This window comes from Perognathus longimembris, chromosome 3 (genome assembly GCF_023159225.1).
Source record: "Perognathus longimembris pacificus isolate PPM17 chromosome 3, ASM2315922v1, whole genome shotgun sequence".
Classification (NCBI taxonomy): domain Eukaryota; kingdom Metazoa; phylum Chordata; class Mammalia; order Rodentia; family Heteromyidae; genus Perognathus; species Perognathus longimembris.
The window spans coordinates 104,885,352-104,912,693 of record NC_063163.1 but is presented as its reverse complement, the minus strand read 5'-3'; the positions used below and the strand labels follow the sequence as shown (position 1 = coordinate 104,912,693).

Below are 27,342 nucleotides of genomic sequence, written 5' to 3'. Positions count from 1 at the left end.
TCACATCTTTCCTCAAGATGGTGAGGCCCAGGAGGTAGAGAAGTCCCAACAAGGTCTAGGAACTGTTCATCTCGATCATCAGAGGGTCATTTCCCTGCCATTTCTACCCAGCTGCAAGACACTTGTTCTGGGGGAAGATGGAAGGGCAGAGAGAGTCTGGGGACAGCTGAGCTCCTCCTCCTCCTCCTCCTCCTCCTCCTCCTCCTCCTCCTCCTCCTCCTCCTCCTCCTCCTCCCTCTCCCTCCCCCCCCCACTCCTCCTTTCTTCTTTCCTTCTTCTTCCTTCTCCTTTTCCTCCTTCTGGTACCAGGGCTTGAACTCAGGGCTTTGCTGTCTCCCTTAACTATTTGCTCAAGGCTTTGCCCTCTACCATTTGAGCCACACTTCCACTTTCAGCTTCTTGCTGGTTAATTGGAGATGGGAATCTCATGGACTTTTCTGGCTTTCAAAGTTGAATCCTCAGACCTCAGCCTCCTGAGTAGTGAGGATTGCAGGTGTGAGCTTCTGCCTTCACCTCCAGCCAGCCCATCACAACCCCCACACCTCCATTCCAGCCACAGCAGTGGGGAGCTGACACCCAGACTCCAGGAAATGGCCCCCACCTGATGCTCTCCATCTCAGAAAAGGTACCCATATCCTGCCACCCATCCTTACCGCTCAAGGTGGGGTGCCTGCACAGCCCCCACCCCCCAAGCCTCTCACCTGCTGCTTCCTCCCCATAAACTCACTCTCATGCACGCGGTTGCTCAGGCAAGGGCACACGCGCAGGGGAGCGGGGGGGGGGGGGGATTCCCACACAGGCGGCAGCCGCTCGCATACATTGATTCACACACACTAGCACCCAGCTGCCCCACCCTTGGCACCTGCGGAGGGGAGGCACCCCAACATCAGCCGGGATGCAGCAGAGATTGACAGGAAGCTGTAGAGGAGGGACGGTGGGTTGGCAAAGGGAGCCCAGGGGAGTTCCCTCTCTGCCTCCCCCCTCCATCCAACTCTTAGGAAACATCGGGTGTCTAGGGGATCGCCTGTAGCCTCCGCCCCTGCCCCCAGTCACTGCCTTCCACCGCCGATGGCCCTTTAAATAGCGTTATTATCTAGAGATCCTTTTGTATTGGGGAAGAGAAGAGAAGCCAGAGAACCGAAGGAAGAGGGAACTAAGGGAGGGAGGGAGGAGGGCGAGAAAGGAGAAGGGAAGGAGGGCGCAGGAGCCAGCGCCTCTGGTAGCTCCTGGCCAATGAAGGGACGGGGTGGTCTAGACACCGGTGCCCACAGGACCCACGACAAGGGAGAGGCTCTAAGCAGGGTCATGGCCAAGGCTGCAGAGCCCTGTCAAAAGCCCTGATCTCCCTGCAGCACCCAGCCTCTGAGAGACAGCCCAGAAGTTCGCATCCTGACAACTCGAAAGCTCCCATCTGGACAAGTAAGTTGGCTGCTTTTCCTCCCCCATTTCCTTCCCGGCTCTGAGCTTCTGGAAGGTAGGACTGACCTTCTCTGGGGTGCCCTGTATCCCAGGTAGCATACTTCTCCCTCCCCACTCTCCAGGCTGCCAGACTGGGGACAGGTGGGATTCAAAACCATGGCTCAGAGCTGGTCCAAAGTTCAGCCAGGGAAGCTGAAACTATCTTAAGCCTTGGCTGCCCCTGGGTGGGGCATCCAGCTTCCTGAGGGCTGCAAACATCTGTGCTCTAGTCCCAGACCTCCATATAGGTGGCGGGGAGGATGGACACAGACCGAACCATCCATCTTTGGTTTATAAGCCAGGCACGTAGGAGGAAGAGAGGAAGATTTGACTGCCCTTGATGGAAGGCTCAGAGAGGGTCAGGGTGTGGTGTGGGTGGCCGTGCCCTCTGCTTAATCTTGCTTTTTCTTTGAAGTGTGGCCACATTGGGAACTTGGTTTGTTATTTCTGCCCTCCCTGCTGCCAGGTCGCTTCCTGTATGCCTCCTTTCTTCTTGCTAAATGTCTCTTAGATGGTTCAGAAAGGCCAGGGTCTGTGCTCCAAGGTCAGAAGATGGGAGAATAGGGAAGAATTCTTGTCCTGATCTTTTTTTTTTTTTTTTTTTTTATCAGTTGTGAGGCTTGAACTCAAGGCCTGGGCACTAACCTTGAGGCTCTTGGTGCTCAAGGCTAGTGCTCTACCACTTGAGTCACTGCACCACTTCCGGTTTTTGAATGATTAGAAATAAGAATCTCATAGGAACTTTTCTGCCGAGGCTGGCTTCAAACCATGATCCTCAGATCTCAGCCTCCTAAGTAGTTGTGAGCCACTAGTGCCTGCCTTTGATCTTTTTCTGTTCATGCCTGGGTTGCTGCTCTGGGAGCCCCTGAAGTTATAGGGTAGACTTAGGGCAGAGTGGCCTCCTCTGATAGAGTTTGGAACCCCACCCCACCCCCAAACAGGAGGTTGGGAGTGGATGGAGAGGGGGAGGGTAAACACTCCCCAGCTCCAACTACTTATTCTCTTCTGATCCTTTTAAAGAAGCAGTTTCCCATCCTTTACCAGGTGAGAAATGGCAGCCCAGAGAGGTTGTGTAACTTTGCCCAAGGTCCTCAGCTTACAAAAGGAGAATCTCTTCTGTGTCCAACTACAAAATATACTTGCTCTTCATCCGAAACAAGCTCTGATCCACAGACAGAGACTGCTCCCATGTGGGGAAGAAGGGAGTGAAAAGAAGCCCATCTGTATGGATCCTAGCTAGGATGGAGTTCAGTGAGTTTATCCTGACCCCAGTCATTTGAGACAGAGCTTGCTTCTTCTCTTGATTTCTAGATGAGAATGAAGCTAATAGAATTGTGAGCACTGAATGTAGTGTTGTTATCCTTGAAGCCTTCTGACCTCTGGTTTCAAATCCAGGGTCTTTCCATGATCAAACACCAACCGCGCAAGCCTTCTCAGATCTATGCTTTCAGCTTAGAAGCAGCTGTGTATCCCATCCGCTGGCTCTCTGAATTCTGGGGGATGAATAGAACAGAGTCAGAGATGTAGGAATCCAGCCCTGGGCTGGGGTCTAACAGGAAAAGCTTCCTTGAGATTACAAACTACTGATCTGAGATGCTTTCTTCTGCCCTGGCCCCAGGGCCTTGAGGGTGACTGTGGTTCCTGGAATTCCTACAGAGAGGAGAGCCAGCCTTCAGCCACAGCTCTCCAAGGTTGCTCTCAAGTACCTACTCCCAGGCAGCATTTCCTACTTCCGGTGGAAGGTCTGTCTTCCACAGAAAACAAGTGCCCTCTAGCAAGTAAGCAGTTCAGGAGAAAGCAAGGAGGAAGGGAGGGCAGTGAAAATGGGCCATGTTGCTTGCTCCCTCTGCCCAGGGCTGGCCCAAAGCTGAGCTGCCTGTTCTGTCTGATGCAGTAGGGTTTCCCAAGCTGGGCTGTGTCCCCCCAGAGGCTTGTCCTTGTTCTGTGGGTCCAGCAGACACATCAGCATGGCTCTGTCCCTGGGTTCTCTCAGCCTCGCTGCCCCCGGTACAGGCTGTTACATAGCAAGGTCCCTTAGGGGTTTTCTTCAAGCACTTGATGGGAGCCCCCCAAAGGCTGTGGTGATCAGTAAAGAGATTTATTCCATAGAAGGGAGTGGGTACCTCTTTTCCACTTCTTATATATTCTTAAAATGACAGAAACTCTGACTTTCACGTGTGGAGCAAACACACACACACACACACACACACACACGTGGGTATGATGTGCATGCATGCACTTAAAAAGCTATACCTACTTCTGTTTTGTTTTTTTAAAATTTTAATTAATTGTTTTGTTTTTGTGCTGGTACTGGGACTTGAACTTAGCACCTGAATGTTGTCTCCTACCTTTTGCTTTCAAGGCTGGTGCTCTACCACTTGAGCAACAACTTCACTTTCGGCTGTCTGATGGTTAAGTGTATATAAGAGTGTCCTCGGCTGGCTTTGAACCTCGGTCTTCATATATCAGCTTCCTGAGTAGTTAGGATTGCAGGTATGAATCATTGGCACCTAGCTATTCTGTAAATCAGTTTAACTCACACTTATTTGATCATTTAGCATGTGCCAGGAATCATTAAATTTTGAAGACCTTGAAATGAGATCCTTTTGGGCAGGCGTATGTTTTCTATTTCTAAGAATGTTTGCAAAAGCTTATTTGCATTTCCTAAGCCAACACTGATTGGATTTTTAGATGGGAGGACAAAGGAGAGAAAACAGGGGGCCGGGAGTAGTTCAAAGGAGTCATTTTTAGATTAAACTTGCACCCTGTGCGAACTACAAACTAGCCATTGAGAGCTGGCAGTATTTGTAAGAGAGGACAAATCAGACAACCATGATGACAGCTTGTCCGTAGCCACAAAAGAAGCTTTCTGTGCCTTCTAACCAAAGAATGAGAGTTCAGACACAAAAGACTGTAAGCTCACCTTTGAATAAAATTACGTGTGTGTGTGTGTGTGTGTGTGTGTGTGTGTGTGTGTGTATTTCAAAGCAACTAGGGAAATGGCTATCTCTGAGATTATTTTAAAAACAGAAAGGACAGAATCCCTGGGGACAGATAACTGGCTTCAGTATCTACTTCCTCCTACCTTGACATTCTGATAAGGGAGCTATTCTCGCCCCTGGAGCCCAGAATGGCAGCAAGCCTTGCCAAGAGCTGTGTTGAGTTAAATGTCAGAGCCAAACCTTTAACCCGGGACCCTGGAGATGCTGGTTGGGGCTTTCAGTGTTAAGTTCCATTATCATCCTAATCACAGCAGTCTGGGGGCAAAGGTCAGGGAGAATGTGGTCAGTTGGCAGGTGGTAACAGCAGGAATGGGCCACCAAGGATAAACCCATCTGGTGTAGGAGGGGCAATGAGGCTGAGGACATTGGAGGTGAGGAGAAAGGGGGTGAGGCTGGCAGGCTCACCCCCCTGCCTTTGACTTGCTTGTTTGGGGCTTAATATACTTCCAGCCCCTAACCTCTCACATTTCAGATTCTCAATCTGACAAACCACCAAGTCCCAAAGCCATCTTCCTACATTCTCTCTTGGACTCAGAAAGGAAGCAAGAAGAGGGGAGCAAGAACCACAAGGACTTCTCATGCTGCCTAGGACCTCAGATTCCCCACCCCCACCCCCACCCCAAACACAGACACACAATACACTCCACCAGACTCTGCCACTGAGCATTTGGCACCGTGATAAGGGACTTAAGCTCAGGAGAGCAACAGGCATGAGGTGCTTCCTCTGCTCCAGGAAATTGACCATCTCCAGGGCTAACACAAGCTGCAGGTGTCCAGGCCCAGAGATCATGACAGCCAGGTAACTGTGCGAAAGCCAGCAGCCCCACTGAGCACCAAGATACAAGGCCTCTTTGGCCCAAGTCAGGTGGCCTGGGTTGTTCTGCAGGGAACTCTTAGTCAGTTGGGCTCAATAAGTCACTCACATCTTTTCAAAAATTGGTGTGGAGCCCTGAGAGAAAAGATACAAAGAGAGAAGCTGGTGCCTCATCTCCAGTGGGCACAAAGGGAGAAGATGGGATTCTTGGCAAAGGGTTCCTGCTGAAGAATAAATTATAATCTAGGTGGTAGGTGCTGTGAAGATGTGCAGAAAGCTTGAGGAGGAAGAGCTGGCTTTGGGGCATCAGAAAAGTTCTACCCGGTCTTCCAAAACACACCTGCTGGTGCATAGATGGAGGCTGCCCAGAAAGCAGCTTAGAGAGGAGACAGCACAAATGAGACGCAGGGTAATGCAGAGGAAGGCTGGAAGAGGGAAGGCTAAAAATGCAAGCCTGGGCCTGGGCTTGGGCTCCTGGGAGGCTCCTGGCCTCCATCGAGTCACCAGCAGATGGTTTTGGAAGACCCAGTAGGACTTTGCTGAGCCCCAACCCCCAGGCCTGGCAAAGCCAGCTCTCCCTCCCCTGGCTCTCTGCACATCTCCCTCACAGGACCTACCTAGGATGTAATTTATTCCTGGGGGATGCCAACCCTGCCTCATCTCTGGCCGCCTCCTCCCACTCCTTGCAAGTGCTCACACTTGATTACATTTTGCTTCCTCCCTTCCTTCCTGTCTCTGTTTGGCTCTTTCTCCCTCCACTTTTATCTTTTTTTTTTTTTCTCATTCCTCCTCTTGGCCCTACCTGCCTTAAGCACTGCTTTAGCCTAGTCCCTCTTCCAATTATATTCATTCTCTTTTTTAAAATATAGATATTAAGTGTTTTTAATTTTAGATAATTGTAGATTTCACTTACAGTTTAAGAAATAATGCAGAGCACCAGTTCATGTCCGTAGTCCCAGCTAATCAGGAGACTGAGATTTGAGACTCAAGGTTCAGAGCCAGCCTGGACAATCTGAGAGACTCTTATCTCCAACTAGCCAGCAAGAAGCCATAGTGAGTTTGTGACTCAAGTGGTAGAGTGCTAAAGCTGAGCAAAAAATGCGAAGCAAAACGTGAGGCCCTGGGTTCAAGCCCCAGTATCAGTATTAATGATGTATAATTAGGATACACGTTGCATGTAAGCTTTTAGGACGGCTTTTTTATTCAATAAAATTTTCTGGAGATTTATTCAGGTGTGTGTGTGTGTGTGTGTGTGTGTGTGTGTGATATTTATGTGTAGTAGCCCACATTATGACTGTACCATAGTTTATTTAACCATCTACCCATTGGGAGATATTTGAGTTGTTCCTGGTTGGGGGTTACTATGAATAAACCTTCTCTGAATATTTGTGCACTGGTTTTTGTGTTAACCTACTTTTCACTTCTCTTGGATAAATGCCCAGAAGTATAATTGCTGGTTCATATGATAGTTGTATGTTTAGTTTAAAAAACAAAACAGAACAATGTCAAAACTGTTTTCTATTGTGACTTCCATTTTACATTCCTTCAACTGCTGTAGCAGTGATTGAGTTTCTCTATATCCTTGCCAAGATTTGGTGGGGGTAATATTTTTTTTTCTTTTAGCCTTTCTTATAGATTTGTAGTGATATCTCACAATGAGTGATTTTTGTTGTGGTGGTGGTTGTTGTTGGGAGTGGGTCTTGTTTGTTTGATTTATTTTGTTTTCCTTTTATGAGAAAGGATTCAAGCATATAGTCCAGGTGGGCCTCAAACTCATGATCCTCTTACCTCAGCCTCCAAAGTACCAGGATTACAGGCCTATGCCACAATGCTCCTACTTCACTGTGATTTTAGTTTGCATTTTTCTAACGATGAATGTGTAAAGTCCACCCCCAGAGGTCTCCATGCAGATGTCCCTGTTTAAGTCTGTGCCCAGTACCTGTGTTACCTAGGTAACTGGTACACCTGGAGGCAGTTACCTCCCCCTTCTCTGAGGTCATATCCAGTCCACCTGGCCATGCCTCCCACCTTTTCCTATATAATCCAGCTCAACACGAGTCCCCGCTCTTTTCCCTTTTTGCCCTCTTTCCTTTTCTCTCTTGCTCTTTCCTTTTCTTTCTTTCTTTCTCCCCTTGTCTTCCTCTTTCTCTCTTTTCCCTCTTTTTCTCTTCTTTCTTCCCATCTGTCTCCCCACACCTCCATCTTGTGTGGGCTGGCAATTTGCTCTCCCCCCAATAAACTCTTCTCTGATTCAACCATGTGGTGAGCCTTACAGAATGAGGCTCACCATTTTCCCATGCACCTATTTGTCCTCTCTACATCCTTTTCCGTACACTGAGTTTGGCCCATTTGCTAACTGAATTAGGTTTTGTGTTGTTGTTTTGAGAGTTCTCTGTGTAAGATAGATACTAGTCCTTTGTCAGATGTGGGGTTGTTGAAGGTTTATTTTTCAGTTTTTCTTATTAGGTATTATGCAGTCTAAGAACTCTTTGACCAGCTTAGATTTTATAGCAGTTTGCCCATATTCTTTTCAAAAGTTTTGTAGTTGTATCTTTTGCATTTAAGTCCAAGATCCATTTTGAGTTAATTTTTAAAATAATGTCTGAGGTCAAAGTTGGTTTTTGCTTTTGGTTTTTAATTAGTTGGAAAAGCTATTTTACTTTGCACTTGTGTGTGTGTGTGTGTGCGTGTGTGTGTGTGTGTGTGTGTGTGTGTGTGTGTGTGTGTGTCCTGGTTCTGGAACTTGATGTCAGGATCTAGGTGTAGTCTTTGAGCATTTCTGCTTAAGACTTGTGCTCTATCACTTAAGCCACAGCTCCACTTTCTGTTTTTTTGTGTGTGTGTGTAGTACTTAATTGGACACAAGAGCCTCACAGGAAGCTGGGCATTAGTGACTCATGCCTCAAATCCTAGCTACTCAGGAGGCTGAGATCTGAGGATGGCAGTTCTAAGCCAGCCTAGGCAGGTAAGTCCCTGAGAGTCTTATCATCAATAAATTACTCAGAAAAATCTGCAAGTGGTGCTGTGGCTCAAGTGATAGAGTGCTGGCCTTGAGCCAAAGAAGCTCAGGGACAGTACATAGGTCCTGAGTTCAAGCCCTGGAACATTCTCTCTCTCTCTCTCTCTCTCTCTCTCTCTCTCTCTCTCTCTCTCTCGTGCACACACACACACACACACACACACACACACACACTCACACGAGCCTCACTGGCATTCCTGCCAAGGCTGGCATTGAACCAGGATCCTCAGATCTCAGCCTTCTGAGTAGCTGGGATTAAAGGCATGAGCCACTGGCACCCAGCTTACTTTGCACTTTTTCTGAAAACAAATTGAACATCGTTGCAAAGATTATTTGGGGTTCTCTGTTCTTCCAATACCAAATTAGTCCTGTTCACTGTAGCTATTTAATAAGTCCAGAAACTAGTAAGTTGATTCCTTATTCTTTTTCAAAATTTTATTTTTGACAGTTGTGGGGCTTGAGCTCCGGGCCTGGGCACTGTCTCTAAGTTCTTTCGCTCAAGGCTAGCACTCTACCACTTTGAGCCACAGCACCACTTCCACTTCCGGTGTTCTGGTGGATAGTAGGAGATAAAAGTCTCAACGACTTTCCTGCCGGCTGGCTTCCACCTGTGATCCTCAGATCTCAGCCTCCTAAGTAGCTAGGATTACAAGTGTGAGGTCCTGGTGCCAGGCTCAAAATTATTTTATCTAGGCTATTTGTTTGTCTTTATTAGTTTTAGATATTTATCTCTATCTAAAAGCATCTGTGAGATTTTGTTAGGAACTGCATTAAACCTGTTTGTCAACCTGAAGAGAGCTGCCATCTTTACTCTGACTCTTTCAATACACTAACACCGTTAGGTGATTACCCCTTTTGTTTGTTACTTTGTACTTCTCAGAAGTTCTTTTTGCTCTGCCAGGAGCTAAAACTGTGGGACCTTGGGCATTATTTCATTTCTTAGGCCTTTCTGGAAAATGGATCTGATAGCACCTGCCTTGAAATGACCTGGAAAAAGTCAAAGAAAAAGGTGGCAAACAGGAAGGGCCTAACAGGAGATGTTCAGTGATGTGTGTCCCCTCTACCAATTCATTTATTCCCCCTTTTTCCCCAACTCTCACTCTATGTCCACTCAGTTGTAATTCACTTTGTCTTCCCCCTACATCCTTTATTCCACCCTCCCCACACCGTCTTCCATTCTCAATCCCTTACTCTAATTCTCCTCTCCTCTTCTCTTCACATTACCTCTCATTCATTCTCCCATGGCATTCATCTCCTTCCTCTCTCTCTGGCCCTGAGGCCTTTCCTCTTCCTTGCTTTCTGAGACCTTGAGTAAGAATCCAGAGCCACTCACCCTGGGTTTTAATCCAGCATCTTACCCTTTGTGCCTCAGTTTCCTCCCCTATAACATAAGGAGAAATAGTAACTGCATCAAGTATTTGCAGAGAGAACAAATGAGTGAATATAAACAAATCATTCAGAATAAAATCCGGTATTACAGTATGCCCTGCCCCCAGTAGGTTTCTGCTATAATTCTTAGGATTGTCCCTGTTTATGTCTATTTCCCTGCCTCTGTCTCATACCTGGTTCATCTTTCTCCTCTCACCATCCCTTCTTTCTCAATTGTTTATAAACTGAGGCTTGTTCACGTGTTTGCCTTCTTGCTGCTGTCTTCCATGTCATATTCTAACCATCACTAAGAAGCTGGCACGGGCCCAGGAAATCTGTCCCTGGGGCCATAGAAAGGAAACAAGTGGTTTTTCATTTTGATTTAATTATTAATCCTCTTTATTATTTAATGCAGAGTGCATACAGTGTGGGGTTACAGTGAAGAAGATGTAACTGTGTTGCTCGCTCTCAGAGAGACGGCATGCAGGGAGAAGTACAAGACAGGCAGATAACACATGTAGGGAAAATGTGAAAGGAATTAATTTGATTTTTATGCCCTTTTATTCGTGGTTTTGTTCATACATCTTCTCCAGAGGCCTAGGAGAGGGCCCGTGGACTGTGCTAGAAGACATAATGAAGTATTAGAGTGAACAGATGTGAGGGGCTTTGTGTGGGCCTCCCAGAGCTGGCCAGGTAGGACCTGGGAGCTAAGCAGCCGAGGTGTTGAGTGATAAGAGCACAGTCCTGCACCCTAGATGAACTGTATGAGAATCAGTTACTTCAAGCTGGGTGCTGATGGCTCATGTCTGTAATCCAGAAAGCTCAGAGCTGAGGATAGAGGTTTGAAGCCAGCCCAGGAAGACAAATGCAAGAGACTCTTATCTCTAATTAACCAATCAACAAAAAAGCCAGAAGTGAAGGTAAGGATCAAGAGGTAAGGTACCAGCTTTGAGCAGAAAAAGCAAAGCACTATCTCTAGGCCCTGAGTTCTGACCCCTAGAGTGGCACCAAAAAAAAAAAAAAAAAAAAAAAAAAGATAAAAGGAGCTCACATTGACTAAGCTTTTCAGACTCTACACTCCATGCCTCAAATTAGGCCAAATATCAGCTTAAAAAAAAAAAAAAAACAAACAAAAAAACTGCCCCGATAGCTTTTGACTCACTTAGATGTACTCAAGTGAGATCTCTTAAAACTGTTTTTTTTTATCTCTGTATTTTATCTAAAGAATTAAACTCCCCAAGCAAAATGCAAGCTTTGTCTCTTCTTGTTTCAGACAAGAATGTTGTCTTCCTTGAAAAACCCTTAAGTAAAGCACCGTTTAGGACTCTATTTTCCTTTTTATCTCTCTTATAAATTCTCACGTGTTTTTATTTCTTTAATGACAAAATAATCCACGACACTTCTAATTGGACACTGGTTTGTCTCTAGATACCCAGGAAGTAATGCAGGCAATTTGATTACTTCCTTCCACTTGAAAGAGGAGGGAGGTGGGTGAGAAAAGGATGCAACTTGAGTCATGGTGACTTTTCTCTTCTTTATCTGGGCTTATTGAGGTTCCTGAGGCCTCATTCACCTTCTAGTACCCCCGCTGTGACAGAAATCTTAGCCACTGCTAGGCCTGTGGTGAAAATGTTCAGTGTTTGTAGTTCATAAAACATCACAATCAGTGTTTCTGAGGTCAGCATCCTAGTAGTAGCCAGCATTCGTGTGCTCTTAGGCAACGTAACCTGGGCAATCCTACAATGGGAGCCAACCCAAAGGCTCTAGAAGAATGCAAAATAGATGAGAATTGCATTTTATAGGAATAAACTTGTCCAACACTAATATTGCTATTATTTTATACCACATATCTGATCTTAATCCATGCCAATTTGGATCACAGGGGCAAAAGTATATTACACTAGAATCCAACAGGATAGAATTTTCCTGCTGAAATGGTAGATATGTCTTTAATCTGGTGAATTATTATGGATTTTCATTTCATACAGAGAGAGATTCAAAGTGGGGGACGTATGGAATAAGATGTGATTCAGAGTATAAGATGTGAGATTGGATGCATGTTTTAGGCAGTAGATCACCAGCCAATGAGCAAAGCATCAGATATGAGTTTGAGTCCCAATCTTAGATAAGAGAGAGGAAGAGAAAGAGAGAGGCAGAGAGAGAGAGACAGAGAGAGAGTGTTTAAGATGTAACTAGGACTATAATTCAGAACCAAGGTCACATGGCTGTGATGGACAAGAAATGGGAGACTGGGTGATTGAGGGCTTTGGAGTTAGGCCAGGGTCAGTTCAAAGTGGAAAAGTGGGGTTCTGCTACTTCTGAGCTGTGTGACCTTGGGCAAGTTCCCTCTCTGCTATGAATCTTCTTGAGATAAATGGAGCACTTGTTTCAAACAGAAGCAAAGCCAGGCACCAGTGGCTCATGCCTGTAATCCTAGCTACCCAGGAGGCTGAGATCTAAGGATGAAAGTTTGAAGTAAACCCAGGCAGTTAAAGCAAGTAAGATCTTGCTGGAAGTAGAGCTGTGACTCAAGTGGTAGAGTTTCATTCTTGATTGAAAAAGCTAAGGGACAGCACCCAGGCCCTGAGTACCAGTATGTATATGTGTGTGTATATACATATATACACATGTGCATGTATACATACATATGTACATTTATACATACATATGTGCATACATGCACACATGCATATATAAACATGCATGAATATGTGTGTGTGTGTGTGTGTGTCACACAAAGGAATGCAAAGGGCATGGGGAACTAGTCCTCTCCACCTTTGACTTCCTTCTCAATAGTAATCCTACCTGTGCTGATGACCTAGATCCAACGGCTCCCCTCTGAGAGACAGAGATGCCCAAGCAGGGAAAACCTGTGAATCTGTGACTGCAGGGTTGGGGTGGGGGTTCTATCTGACACTGGGCCCCTCACCCCCTGAGGAGATCTAGCTGCAATACCACCAGTTCCCTGTGCAGCAGCCCTGCAGTGAGACCCACGTATCCACAGACAGCTGTCTGGTGATGAAGTGTCCTGTCTGACACCAGCTATTCCTGGATCCACATTGTCCCCTATGTCCACAGCCCCCCAGAACCCCCCTCCCAGATCCTGGCACACCACACACACACCTCTCAGCCACAGAGGATCATTTCCACTCTGGCCAGGGGAGAACTTAGAAGGAGCCCTTTCCTGGGCCTTCAGCTTAGGGAAGAACTAAAAGGATGGTGCATTCCCACAATGAGCCCAGGACAATGGGGAACAGGTTGGGCATAAAAATCAGCCCCCGCACTCTGACTACACCATGTGACAGAGCTCCACGCCCTGTGCCACCATTCCCTAACCAATAGGAATCAACTCCATCCATTACATGTGGGCCAGGGACCAGCTTAGGACAGCACCTGCTACCCCCACCCTGTCCTTACAGTCCTCTTCCTCTGAAAGTGTTTGTAGCATTCACAGTCTGAAATCTCTTCAGGTTGAGAACCATTAGTACTGTCCGTGAAGGAAAGGTACCTAAGATGCTGGTTTGTGAGGAGGCAGAAGCCATACTATAGGTGAAGGCTGGTCTAGCCACCATCTGCCCATCTGCCCCACACAAAGGGCCATCCCAAGAGTTCCATTAGGGCAGAGAGAGAGACAGAGACAGAGACAGACAGAAAGAGAGAGAGAGAGAGAGAGAGAGAGAGAGAGAGAGAGTCCCATGGAGCCAAGGCTGATAGCACCATGTATCCAGTAGGAGAAGCTTTGATACTCTGATGTATGCCAAGCACCAGCTGTGTCGGCTCCCTGGGGGAACATGCAGATTTGGGGAACTCCAAGCCTCATGAGTCAGGCCCTGCACTTCAGCAAGCTCTCCCTGAGAGGAAAACACAGGAGAGTCATGGAAGTGAGTCTCTACCACCCCCCACCCCCCACCCCCCCCCCACCCCCGCCCCGTGGCATAGCATGAAGCAAATTCCCAGTTCACTGACTGACTAATTGAGTGAAGGAAAGAAGCCTTGCTTCTCTGGGCAATCGCACCTACTCCATCCTGTTACACGACCCAGACTAACAGGAGTTAAACAACCAGGAATTCAGGAACCGACCCTTTAAATTGATAGAACTCGAGAATAAGTTAATGGAACAAATAAGTTGCTAAATGATGAGGTTTTTAAACAGAAGACCCAGTGGGCTTTTAAAGATTTTCTACTACTGGTTTCCATGTCATTAAACCTCAGAGTGCACTAAAGAGAATTTGGTTTTTAAGACTGGAAATTTGGCAAAGCTAGGAAACCAGGAATGGGCCACAGGGATAATCCTTGGGGTGACTTGAACACAAGATCTAGGATGCTGGAGCCATGGACCCACCCTACCCTCACCCCCTCAAACAAGAGGGACTTTCAAGGGAGGGGCCTGGGCTTTGTCTGCCTTGCATCCCGTTTCTGGGCCAGCTTGCTGGATCCCTTCTCACCAGGTCCCTCCTGGCCTCTATTCCTCTATTCCAGCTATTCCTGCTTGGAGTAGGAGGAGGCCCCCACTCCCCTGGCTTCACTCCTGGTAGACTCTGAGCGGGTGACTGCCAGGAGACTACAGGGGAAAGGAGAGGTGAGAATTGCTTTCTAGCACCAAGAGGGGCACTGTCTGAGCCTGTCTGTGGGAGGCTGTGTGGTTCAGGGAGCTCCCTGTCCTGCTGCACTCTGGAGCTGCAGGTCCCCCAGTTGCCCAGTGCCCCCCAGGCCCCAGGCTCCCACTCCTGTCATTCCAAGGCAGTGCAATGGCACCGAGGAAGCTAGAAGCAGGGGTGACAATGCCAGGAACAGACCACAGTGCAAAGGAAGCTCTCCAGCCCAGCACCAGCAAGGTTCTGCCTCAGTGGGGACCAACGGAAGAAAAGTTCTTCCTAGCTTCTTGGGGGCTCCCAACTAGGGTTCCGTGGGAGCTGGAGACATTCTGGAGCCCTGCCAGCCATGTCCACTCCTCCAGGCTCAGACACTGAGGACATGTGCATCCTAGCTCTGCTCCCTGCCAGAGAATAATCTTGTGGTTCTATTGGTTCCAGGACTGGTGAATAATAAAACGATTACTCCTTTGTGTAAATGGTGTAGCATCTGCATATAATCCATTAACTCTTCTGTGTGAGCCAAATCAGCTCTAGATTTCTGATGCTGACTTTTTTTTCATATGTTTTGAAAATATTTGTACCAAATTATCTTTTTATTTAAAAAAGACTGTATTCATTCAGTAAAAAAAAAAAAACCCAAAAATTATGCTTTTGGCAATAATCAGGGATTGCTGTCTAACTAGTTGAGCCACAACTCTTTTCGCCTTTGCTTTAGTTTACTTTTCAGATAAAGTCTCACTTTCACTTTGCTGTGGTTTTCTGCCTCCATTCTCCAGAAGCTGAGATGATAGTGTGCACAGTGGTGCCTGGCTCTACATGATTATTTTTTCTGAATATTTTTGGTCTGTAGTTGATTGAATCTATGAATGTGGAACCCACATATACAAAGGGCCAGTTAGGAGAACGCTTATAAGCCAAGTATTATAAACTTCTCAGCAGCTCTCTTTGATGAGTTCTATCATCCCCATTTTATAGATATTTGAGGCTTACAGGAGCGACTTTGAGTGCCTCGGTTTAAGGAAGAACAAGAACAAAAGCAGGTGACCTGATGCTTAACCCTTCTGTACCCAGCAACTCTTCCTGTACTCTTCTCTATTCAGCTCACAGTTGTGCAGAAGTCCAGCCGTGGGTGGCAATGTCTCTATTTGCTCAAGCCACAGTCAAGATGGCTTATGGGGTCACTCTTCCCATTTCAGACTCACTCCCCAGCTCTGGTGGTTGTTGGAATTCAATTCTTCTTTCAGTGAAGAACCAAGGTCTCTATTGCCTTTTTCTTTTCTTTTTTGTCAGTTGTGGGGCTTGAACTCATGGCCTGAGCATTGTCCCTGAGCTCTTTTTCTCAAGGCTAATGCTACCACTTCGAACCACAATGCCAACTCCAGTTTTCTAGTGATTACTTGGAGATAAGAGTCTCGTGGACTTTCCTGCCTGGGCTGGCTTTGAACTGTGATCGATCCTCAGATCTCAGCCTCCTGAGTATCTAGAATTTCAGGCATGAGCCCCCAGCACCCAGCCCCACTGCCTTGCTGTCTATCCAGCTGTGCCAGTCCCTTGAGGTCACCACCTCCTTGCCACATGGCTCCCTCCATCATTAAAGCAACAAAGGAGAAGAAAGCTCCTTCTCCTCTAACTCTAGTGATTTAATCCACTGTAAGGAAAGCTCAATCCTTTCCAAGGGCTTTAATGATTAGAGACTCATCCCCCATGACCTTTCTGGGTACCTAGGAAGCTAGAAGTGAAAGTGACAATGACTGTGACAGACCATCATACAAAGGAAACCCTTGCACCTGCACCAGCAAGGTGCCAACTGGGCCCTGTACCAGAACCCAAGCCAGGGCATGCAGGTCCTGTCCTAAATCCTCAGACTGTAGATTATTATAGAGAGGTATAATTATATAATTATACTCTCTGCTAACCTGGACAGCCCTTGGAGAGACTGGGAAATCTATCTATTCATCATCGTTTTTGGAGCTTTTTCATATTATAACAAATGATTACACTCATCAGATTCCTGCAGAATAGTACTCAAATATGTTGCTATGAGCTATAGAAATGTCTCCTCCATTACTTTCACTCCAATCTCATCCATGTTCCACACCCCAGGGAGAGCAGATGTTGGCTTGGCTGATGTGAGAAAGGAGAAGTGCATGGATGAAGATGTTTGTGACCTGTATTTTCGTGGAGAGAGACAGTCTGAGCTTAGACTTCCAACCAGTTCTCTCTAGAAAACTCCACTGATCCCCAAGCCAATTGCCTATCATGTTACTACACCAGCTGCTGGTGTTCTAGGCCACCCTAAGACACAGAGCCTTCTCCTGTGCTGGGTGTCTTTTTTTTTTTTTTTTTTTTTTTTTGAGATCCCGTTAAATGGATGACACATTCACTCACCCATCAGCTAAAATACGACTCCTTTTTTATTTGGTTTCTTTTGAGTCTCTCTCCACGTGTGTTTTATATCAAAGGGGTTAAGCCTCTTTGCTGGACTTGAAGCCTTCTTTCTGAAGAGCTTTCATTGTGTCTCAGCAAATCTTCCCCTCCATGGGCACAGAGAAGGCCAGAAAAAGAAAGGCAGTAACAGGGTGAGGCGGTAGAATAGAATCCACTCAAGTGTGCTCGTCCTGTGTCCTGCAGAGAGCAACCCACAAGCCGGTGCCTTTCTTCCTGCCTGCTCTCTACACACATTTCTGCACAAATCCAAAGTTCAAAGAGGCAGTGCTAGAATATAAACTACAGAAGGGCTGGGTCTGCATTTATCTCCTCCACTGCTTTATGGTCAGCTCCCAGCCGGAGTGGGTGGGGGCTGAACTATAGTAGTTCCTCAATTAGGGTTTGCTGAATGGAAGCCTAATGAATAGATTCCATCTTGGAAACCTGATTAAAGTCCATCTTTGTTGTTCTGAAAATCTGTTCAGCTTGATGGGCACAGACTGGAGACCAGGACATATAGGATGGGCATGTAGCTTACCATTCAAAGAAATCTGAATCATAAAGACTCTGTGCCAGGGCTGGGGATATAGCCTAGCGGCAAGAGTACCTGCCTCGGATACACGAGGCCCTAGGTTCGATTCCCCAGCACCACATATACAGAAAACGGCCAGAAGCGGCACTGTGGCTCAGGTGGCAGAGTGCTAGCCTTGAGCGGGAAGAAGCCAGGGACAGTGCTCAGGCCCTGAGTCCAAGGCCCAGGACTGGCAAAAAAAAAAAAAAGACTCTGTGCCAAGCAGCTAAATGCCTACCCTGCGGATTAGCTTCAGATCATTGGTTCAGGTGCTCCTTGCTTCTCTCTTCATATCCAAAGTGAGGCTTATGATTCATTATAGTGTGTGTGTGTGTGTGTGTGTGTGTGTGTGTGTGTGTGTGCCAGTACTACAGCATGAACTCAGGTCCTCTGTTCCTTAGGTCTTTCACTCAAGGATGGTCATTCTACCACTTGAGCCACAGCTCCACTTCCAGCTTTTTACTGGCTAGTTGAAGATGCCAATTTTATGGACTTACCTGGCCAGGCTCACATTGAACTGTGGTCCTTGGATCTCAGTCTCCTGAAGAGCTAGGATTATGGCTGTGTGCCATCTGCTCCCTGCTTACCTTATTTAAATTCAAGGAGCATTTATGAATATATACAACTATGTAACCTGATGGTGGAGAGACATTCTGGAAACAATGCACCATTTGATGATCATTTTGTGCAAACATACACAAATTAAAGTGGCTAAGATGGGCCCAGCACCATGGCTCAAGCTTGGACTTCTATCTACTTGTGAGTTGGAGCATAAGGATAATATTCAAAGCCAGCTACAGCAAGAAGCTATCAAGATATCATGTGAATCAATAAGCCAAGTGTGGTAGTGTGAGTTTGTGATCCCAGCTATGCCAGAGTCATAGGTAGGAGGATATCTGTCCAGACTGGTCTGAGCAAGAGAGAGAGACAGACAGAGAGAGAGAGAGAGAGAGAGAGAGAGAGAGAGAGAGAGAGAGAGAGAGAGAGAGAGAACACTAAAGCAGAGAGGGCTGAGAGTATGGTTCAAGTAGCTATTAGCCTGCCAAACAGGCATGAGGCCCACTGTTGTTTATGCCAGCCATCAGTGATCCAAGTGTCTTTATGCAGTTCATGACTGTGTGTATAAACTTACAATTATATCATATATGCTTTCTAGTAATCATTATAACACCTCTCGTATCTGGAGAGTCATAGCATATTGTCTGCGATTTTTGGCAGAGGAAATTGAGGTAAGAAACATGAGGATTCTTGGTCCAGAAACTACAGGTCAAGTTGTTGAACACTGAGCTAGAATCCAAGTCTTACCCTGAATAGAGCAAGAAATCCCTTCCATGAATGATTCTGGCACACGTGGAGATTGTGTCAATGTCTTCGTGGGAAGTAAACAGCCTTTCCCTGTCTGACAGCTATGGAGAGTGTTCAGCCCTGGCTTGAGGTGTCCTAGAAAACATCTTCACATTTCTACAGCAGTGCCAGCCTTCTCCTACAAGAACATATGAGAGTGGGTTTAAAAATAAAGAAGGAAACAGTGCAGAAAATCAGCACAAAGCTGTTTTCCCTCCAGAGCCAGAGGGCAGGAACGAACACTTTCCCAAGTGCCCTGCCATGACTCTTTCTCACGGCCCTGCCCCAGCCCTACCTAGCACCTGTATGTGGCTGGGAAAGACACAGACATAGACAGGGTCTCCAGGAGTTTATGAGGCTGGGAAGGTGGCAGCCTACCACACCAGCTCAAAGCAACTCCAAGGAGGTTTTCACTACAGAAAAAAGCTAGTCTTGGTTCTGAACCAAATTTCTTAAACCCCTATTCCTTGCACCCCAACCTAGGAAGAGAAGAGTCCTGTGTGGATTCTGCACAGTAGCCCTATACATGGCCATCCTGGTCTCATTTGTCTTTGTAATGGCCATGTTCAGGAGCAGGGAGCAGGTGGCTCTGCGCAGAATGGCAAGAGGCTAATGGATGGCTAAGACAAATAGCCCTTAGAATCGCTCTTCCCTATGACATTTAAAGGCTTCCTTGAAATGGCTGCAGTCACCAGGGTAGCAACAGATAAGTCAACCAGTGTCTTCTGATTTACCCAGGATGGGTGAAATCATCTTGATTGGCCAAGGGTACAGTGACATATAGGCCATTCCAAGAGCAGTTCTATCCATATCTTGGCATTCTACCTACTTACCCCCATGGCTGGAGTCACCCCCAAAGTGGAATGGAAGTATTCTCACAAAGGACTGTCCCACACTGTGCCAAGTTGAGGAAAGTACTGAAGCCAAGCGGGTCAGAGGAGAAGGTTTACTGGGGGAACTTGTATCCTCGGGAGAGTCAGTGGTCTGATAGTGCCAGGGTGTGAAGTTTTATGGAGATTTTATGGAATTTGGCTCAGGTTCAAGGTAGCTTTTACAAGTGAGGAATGTGTCTGATCTCTCAACGCTTAGAGCAACAGTCTAAATCAGTGTATTAGTCTCTGAAAATGTTGAAGGCTTGGATTTGAGCCTGTCTGAAGAAAATAACAGTAGGTCCAGGCACAGAATGGTCAAAGGCAACCATTTCTGGTTTCTGAAGAATGAGAGTGGGGCGGGAATGAGTAAACTCCATGAAACTCAGGAACATTTTTGTGAAGAAAGACGGAGTGACAATGTCTCCTCAAGTGATATCTCCCAGAATCCAAGCTCACAGAATATTCTGGAAGGGGCAGTTCATCAGTCTAAGCTTGAATGATGGAACATCACTGTCTGGGGAACACTGTACAGTCAGGGTTTGAGCTCTACAGTGAGCCCCAGGCTGTGTGAGCTTAATTACTCTGACAAATGGACCCTTTGTAATTATCTGTCTGGTAAATTTGCAGAAGGATTAAATGTGGTAGGAATAAATGAGCTTTATGGCAGGATTAAATATACATAATCCTGCTATAAAGCTAATTTACATCCATATGTATGTATGTATTATATATGCGTAATTCTTACACATTGCCTGGCTCCCGGTGTCCAGAGATTCAAGCAGCTCTCATTAATTTGCAGAGATTCTTTGGGTTCTTTTTCTACAGAATCTTGAAAACACACTTAAAATGGGTTTCAGTTCATTGTAAGGGAAAGAGTAAACTGGGTATCACCGGTGTTTGGGGGTGTCTCTTTGAAATGTGACATAACCTCCCAAAGTAGTCTTTTTTGAAAGCCTTGGGTCCTGTACATCTCAATTTCATAGGGAATAATTTGATCAAAGTTTTAAGGGTGGAGCTACGTGGCAATTTGTCATTTTAGTGAGCTCTCAGGCAAGCCAAACTCCCCACGCAGACAGCAGGCGCTTCCACTTGGTGAATCAGACCTACGCTGCCTTTTCCTTTCTGTCTGCGGCTTTAAGAATTAGATGAAAGAAAAGAGGCAGACAAGTATAAAGGACGGAGCACAAGCTTTGCGCCAGGTAAGCAGGAATCCAAATGTCAGCTTTAGCACTTTCTTGTTTGGCAGCCTAGGGATAACCACTTCCCCTGTTTGGGAAGCTGTTTTCTTAATTTGTCATCTGTTCATTCAGAAAGTTTTTGAATACATAAACCTGGCCAGACTGTATTCTAGCTGCATGAAATGTACCAAGAACAAAGGGACCTTTTGTGGAATACACCTTGTAATGGAGGGAAAGGGCTCATTCAAAATCCACAGACTACACAGTCTATAGAAGGGATGGCTATTGTGGTTACAAGTGGCACTCTGTCTGTAGTGCGTATAATATAGTATGTATTTAATAGATTCTGGTCCTCATTATTTTTAAATTAATGCCATATTTCTCTAAATCTTTTACTTATTTCATGTGTTCCTTGCCTCTACTTGTTCACTCAACAAAATTGTGTGTGAGTGTGTGTGTGTGCACATGCATGCACACGCACACACCAGTCCCGGGGCTTAAATTCAAGGTTTGGGTGCTGTCCTCTAACTCTTTTGGCTCAAGGCTAGCACTGTGTCACTAGCTCAAGGATAGCTCCACTTCTGGCTTTTTTGGGTGTTCATTGGAGTTAATGGTTTCCTGCCAGGGCTGACTTTGAACAGTGATCCTCAAATCTCAGCTTCCTGAGTAGCTAGGATTACAGTTGTGAGCCATCCAGGCCCCCAAAGCTCAACAAATCCAACAAAGATCACCCATGAGCACCCCCAGGCTGGAGTGACTATTAATCTTGGTTCTCTGGGAATCACAAGAGCCCTCTTCACTCACGATAATCTTTTTATTTTATTTTATTTTGTTAGTAACTCCACGTGTCCCAGCTATGGCTGGTGATTCTAGGAATGCCATGAACCAGGACATGGAGATTGGGGTGACTTCCCAGAACCCCACGAAGATTCCGAAGCAGGCTCGTGATTATGTACCCATTGCCACCGACCGCACTCGCCTGCTGGCCGAAGGCAAGAAGCCCCGGCAGCGCTACATGGAGAAGAGCGGGAAATGTAACGTCCACCACGGCAACGTGCAGGAAACCTACCGCTACCTGAGTGACCTCTTCACCACCCTGGTGGACCTCAAGTGGCGCTTCAACCTGCTGGTTTTCACCATGGTCTACACCATCACCTGGCTCTTCTTTGGTTTCATCTGGTGGCTCATCGCGTACATCCGGGGTGATCTGGACCATGTGGGTGACCAGGAGTGGATTCCTTGTGTGGAAAACCTCAGTGGCTTTGTGTCTGCTTTCTTGTTCTCCATTGAGACAGAGACCACCATCGGCTATGGCTTCAGGGTCATCACAGAGAAGTGTCCAGAAGGGATCATTCTCCTCCTGGTCCAGGCTATCCTGGGCTCCATCGTCAATGCGTTCATGGTGGGTTGTATGTTTGTCAAGATCAGCCAGCCCAAGAAGAGAGCTGAGACCCTCATGTTCTCCAACAATGCGGTCATCTCCATGCGGGACGAGAAGCTGTGCCTCATGTTCCGGGTGGGCGACCTCCGGAACTCCCACATCGTGGAGGCGTCCATCCGGGCCAAGCTCATCAAATCTCGGCAGACCAAAGAAGGGGAGTTCATCCCCCTGAACCAGACCGACATTAACGTGGGCTTTGATACTGGCGATGACCGCCTCTTCCTGGTGTCCCCACTCATCATCTCCCACGAGATCAATGAGAAGAGTCCTTTCTGGGAGATGTCGAGGGCTCAGCTGGATCAGGAGGAGTTCGAAGTGGTGGTCATTCTAGAAGGGATGGTGGAAGCAACAGGTAAGACATCTGTCTTCTTTCTAGTCCAGTTACCAGCCAGGAACAAGGGTCACTGGGATATGGAACTGGGAAGTTTGTGTGTGAGAAATCGCATATAGTTTGTCTGGTCTCTAATGTGATTTGAAAGGTTCTGTCACTCAAGTTGGAGTAAATGACAATAGCTTGCATTGCTGGATTGGTCCAACTTTCAGAAACAGATCTAAGATGTAAGCACATATAGAGACTGGAAGCCTCTCATGTTCTTGGTAGATATAAACAGAGGCCAAACAAGAACAGGTGCTCCCCTGACAGCTACAACTCTCCTTGAGAAATCTGGGGTGATACGAGGAACTGAGAGTTTTTGTTGTTGTTGTTGCTGCTGCTGCTGTTTTGTTGCCAGTACTGAGGTTTGAACTCAGGATGTGGGCACAGTCCTGAAGCTTTTTTTGCTCAAGGCTGGTGTTCTACTATTTAAGTGACACCTCTACTTCTGACTTTTTGCTGGTTAATAGGAGTTAAGAGTTTCATGGACTTTGCCTGTCTGGGCTAGCTTCTAACCTTGATCCTCAGATCTCAGCTTCCTTAGTAGCTAGGATTACAGGTGTGAGCCACCGGTGCCTGACAGGAGCTGGTGCTTTAGAGCAGGACCTTGTGATTTCACACGCACTCCAAATATCATCACCAGGAGGGGAAGTGTGCTGTATGCAGCCTTTTCTAAACTCATGGGGATTTGCACTCTTCTTCCTTAGAGACACGTGTTCCATTGGCCCCTCCTTGGAGCAGCCTCCCTCCCAAAGGCAAGCATAGCTTTGTTTGCATAACCAGTGCATCCACACAGAGATGTGCTATCCACTTATATATGCCTGAAAAGATGGCCCCTTTGTCCAGACTGGTGCTCTCCTGCTCAGCCAGCAGCTGGGAGCCGTGGGCTTCCACATTTCTCAGCCACACAGCCATGTTTAGCAGATGGCTCTGAGGTGGCTCCAAGGAACATGGTGCCTAAGGAAGCTTGAGTTCTGCCTAGGATCCACACATCCCATCCCACATTTTGGGGCAGGGTTCCCCCAAGGAGGAGAGCCTACTTACAACATACCACAGCCACATCTTCCTCCTCCTCTTCCTCCTTCATCTTGTACCAGGTAAGCCAAGCAGCAGGCCAGGCCCTCACTATGTTGTCCAGAGAACTCAGGCATCCTCAGAATGATGCACCTTTCTATTCTTAAGTTTCTTGCAGACACAGGCTAGGTCTGGCTTGCATTTTATTTTACAGATGTGGATGCTTGGCCTTGAGTACCTGAAGCAGACACTAAGTACTCAGATCCAGGCCTTACATTCTCAAGTCCACACCACAGAGGCCCCTCAATCTTAGGGCCTCTTAGTGGCCAAGCATACTTGCCTAGCTTTGGAGAGCTGGTTACTGGATGGAGGACTCAGTCAGGTCTCTAGTTTCTCAGTCAGTGGAACCAGGCAGGGGTGCTAGCAAGCTCTAGGGACTGTGCCAGAGGGGCTGCTGGGCCATCTGCTGGGGGCTGGAGCCTGAACAGGCAGCATATGGTGGCAGCTGTGAGAGCCCTTGGGGCTGAGGACAGGCAGAATGTAGGAAGCTGCCTCTTGTAGAGGGCTGGAGACACTCAGGTCACTCTGCCCTTGGTGACAGAGTCATAATGAGAATGTACGCGCACTTTCTTGGAATTTGCTCAGATCAGAGGTCAAGAAGGAAGGATCAAATGAAAGGCAGGGAGGCAAAGAAGCAAGCTATGCCACACCATCCTCACAGCTGCTATCTCTGCTAGTGGGGAAAGCACCCACATCCCTCCCCCCACCCCACCCCGCCGCCCCGAGACTGATTGCTCACTCTGCCCACAGTCCCCTCCCACGAAGCCAGAACACAAACCTGCCCTAATTGCTTGACCTCCTCCCCTCAACCTGGGCTACTCTGTCTCCATCAGGAGAGGCAGGATTCCGCCCCCCCACCCCCATCCCCTGGAGAGACCCTGAGAAGTCAGGAGGCAAATCACTCACATATCTGTTCAGAACTCAGTACCTGAGGAGCTTAGTTGTCCTCCTCATGAAACCAAGAGTTTAGCTAGATTCGAGTAACATATACTCTGTCGCAGCCTACCTGTGTGAGTTTGGATTCTTGCTCGACTTGTCAACCCATCAGGAATGCTAATCTCACGAGGTTGTTGGGGAGAATGTATATAATGGAGCACCCAGGCAACGTGTCCTCCCTGACACTGTCCTGGAAAGTGACAGAATGAGTCACGAGCAGCCAGGGACAGAATCAAGAACTTTCTTGCAAGGCAGCTCGCTAGAAGATGAGCAGGCACAGCTCAGAAAGTTGGTCCCAAAGAGGTTTTGGTCCTTGGTTTGCTGTCATCTCGGGGGCTCTGGGAGCCAGTGGTTTTAGATGGATCGGGGCCCAGTTTGGAGGTGGAGGATTACACTTCTGCTGGGGCTAGGGAGTATGCAAAAAGGAATAAGGATTGAATGGAGAGGCCTGGCCTAGACAAGCCTCCCCATGACAGTCAAGAGCAGGCCAGAAGCCCATTGAGTTTGCAGTCCCCTGGGGGTGCCTGGGTACCGGAGCACAGGCAGGTGGGAAGTAGCCTTTGGCTTGGGTTTGGTTTGTAGGACATCCTCTCTCAGAGAAGTGTCCAAAGCGCACAAACTCGTCCTTTCCTAAGCTCAAAGATGAAATAGAAAGCTGTTTTCCTGTGATCCTATGCTCAGAGGCTTCCTCATCCATAAACAAGGCTGAGAGAGAGAGAGAGAGAGAGAGAGAGAGAGAGAGAGAGAGCAATACCTAAAAATAACACAGGCATGGCAAGGGCTGTGTGGGGAGGGCACGGAGGCACCAGAACATCTTCAGATCAAGAAGTCTGTCTGGGAGGGGGGTGATTGCTCCCTTTCCTGTGTGTGCATATGGGTGTGCACGAACATGCACGTGTGCAGGAGTGTACATATGTGTCTACTCCATCTGTCCATATGTGTCTTCTCCAAACAATCCCCTTATGTTCTGAATATCTGCTGGCTCTTCTGTGTTCCTTCATTCTGAATTTATCTTTATTTTAGCTCCTCTCCTGCCTCCCCTCCTGTCTCAGTCTTCTGTACCTGAACACTAGTTTCAAGAATCAAGTCTTTGCCTTCAACTATCCTCCAAATTATTCACTCTGGTCTCTAGAGATGTGCTCTGGAATTTTGCATGTTTGCCTCTAGTTTTCTGCCCCCGTCACATCCTGAGTTCCTTGAGGACTATGTCTTTTTTGGCACAAATAGATGTTCAAGAAATGCTTAATGAGAAATAGGTGCAGTGGTAGGGCATCTGACTGTGGAAATGCTTAATGAATGATTGGTAGGTTATTGAATAGATGGAAGGATGGATGAATGGATGGGTAGGTAAATAGGTGGATGGATGACTGGACAGACTGATAGATTACTGTGTAGATGTAAAGATGAGTGGGTGAAGGATGGGTACATGAGTGGATGGATGGATAGATGAGTAGATGGGTGAATTGATGGATAATTGGATAGATTGATAGATTACTGGATTAAGGATGTCTGGGTGAAGGATGAGTACATGGTGGATGGGTGGACAAATGGGTGGATCATTAGAATGACAAATTATTGAATAGACGGAGGGATGGCTGGGTGAATGGATGGATAATTCGATAGATAGTTGACAAGATGGAAGGATGGGTGGGTGGATGGATGGATGGTAGATTGTATCATAGTGCATGTGACATCTATTTTCTCAGGTATGACCTGCCAAGCACGAAGCTCCTACATGGATACAGAGGTGCTGTGGGGCCACCGGTTCACACCAGTTCTTACCTTGGAGAAGGGCTTCTATGAGGTGGACTACAACACCTTCCACGACACCTATGAAACCAATACACCCAGCTGCTGTGCCAAGGAGCTGGCAGAAATGAAGCGGGAAGGCCGACTCCTCCAGTGCCTTCCTAGCCCCCCAATGCTCGGGGCCTGTACTGAGGCAGAGCAGGATGCAGAGGCTGAACAGGATATACAAGATAAGACTGATGTGCTACGTGGGTCCCAGGAGACCAGGGGCTCGGTGTGAGGACTCCGCCCTCCCCACAGCTTCCCCTTGCTACCCTCCATGGCACTTATTATAGAGTAAGGGAGAACAGAAAGGGCAATGAGCTGTGGGTGTAGTTTGGAGGCCCAGACCCTGTGGACCCCCACTCTGTGGGGAGAAGCAGCATATATACTCACCTTCACGTCAGGCTCAGGGCCTCTGGACAAGTGGCCCAGGCCTAGGCCCCGGGGGCAGTGCTGCCTCTTCTCAAGCTTCTGTCCACACTGGATAAAGGTTGGGCCCGATGGGTTTCCAACAGTGAGAGTGGCGATGTGGCCTCTCTCTTCTCTCTGCCCACTGGCCCCAGTCACTTCCCTCTCTGGCTCTCAAAACCCCCTCTAGGGACTCTTGACTCCCCCTCTACTTCCTACCACAGAGTCATGTCCATAGATCAGGGAGGATCCATTTTGCCAGATGAAGACTCTGGCCTCCAGCTTGGGGATGAGTTCACACCGAGCCCTTGTGAACCAAGGGCTTGTCCAAGTCATAGGGGTAATTTTAAATCTTGAAATCGGAGGCCAAGCACCATGTACTAAGAGCTACAGAGTGCAAGGCCCTCCCCCGTCTCCATCATCCATTGAGTACGTGTGTTCTATACCACGCTGGTGGCGTCTACTGTAGTAACTGCTTTAGAGGAACTCTGAGCGCCGATTAGCACAGGCACAGGCCGCACTGTGACTGTCCAGCTCACTCTCAGTACACGGCGCCCTCCACTTCCCACCCAAGGGAGTTGGTTTGTGTTTTATTTTATTTTATTTCTGTGGGACTTTTTTGGCCCCAGAACCTCCAAGTGATTCTATTCTTCATTGTAGTTTTCTCCCAC

At 47.3% G+C, this 27,342-nt stretch overlaps 1 protein-coding gene across 1 annotated transcript; it reads left to right on the top strand.

The window, feature by feature from the left end:
* Positions 1–1,196: 1,196 nt before the first annotated feature.
* On the top strand, positions 1,197–26,861 carry Kcnj5 (potassium inwardly rectifying channel subfamily J member 5). Its single transcript, XM_048340951.1, has 3 exons — positions 1,197–1,419; positions 21,485–22,441; positions 26,179–26,861. Exons 2-3 carry the CDS (start codon positions 21,505–21,507, stop codon positions 26,499–26,501), a joined length of 1,260 nt encoding a protein of 419 aa, XP_048196908.1. The 5' UTR covers positions 1,197–1,419; positions 21,485–21,504; the 3' UTR covers positions 26,502–26,861.
* Positions 26,862–27,342: the final 481 nt, after the last annotated feature.

Coding starts and splice junctions, on each gene's coding strand:
- Kcnj5 (XM_048340951.1), top strand. CDS start 21,505: ATGGCTGGTGATTCTAGGAATGCCATGAACCAGGACATGGAGATTGGG. Junction 22,442..26,178: donor AGGGATGGTGGAAGCAACAG/GTAAGACATCTG, acceptor CTATTTTCTCAG/GTATGACCTGCCAAGCACGA.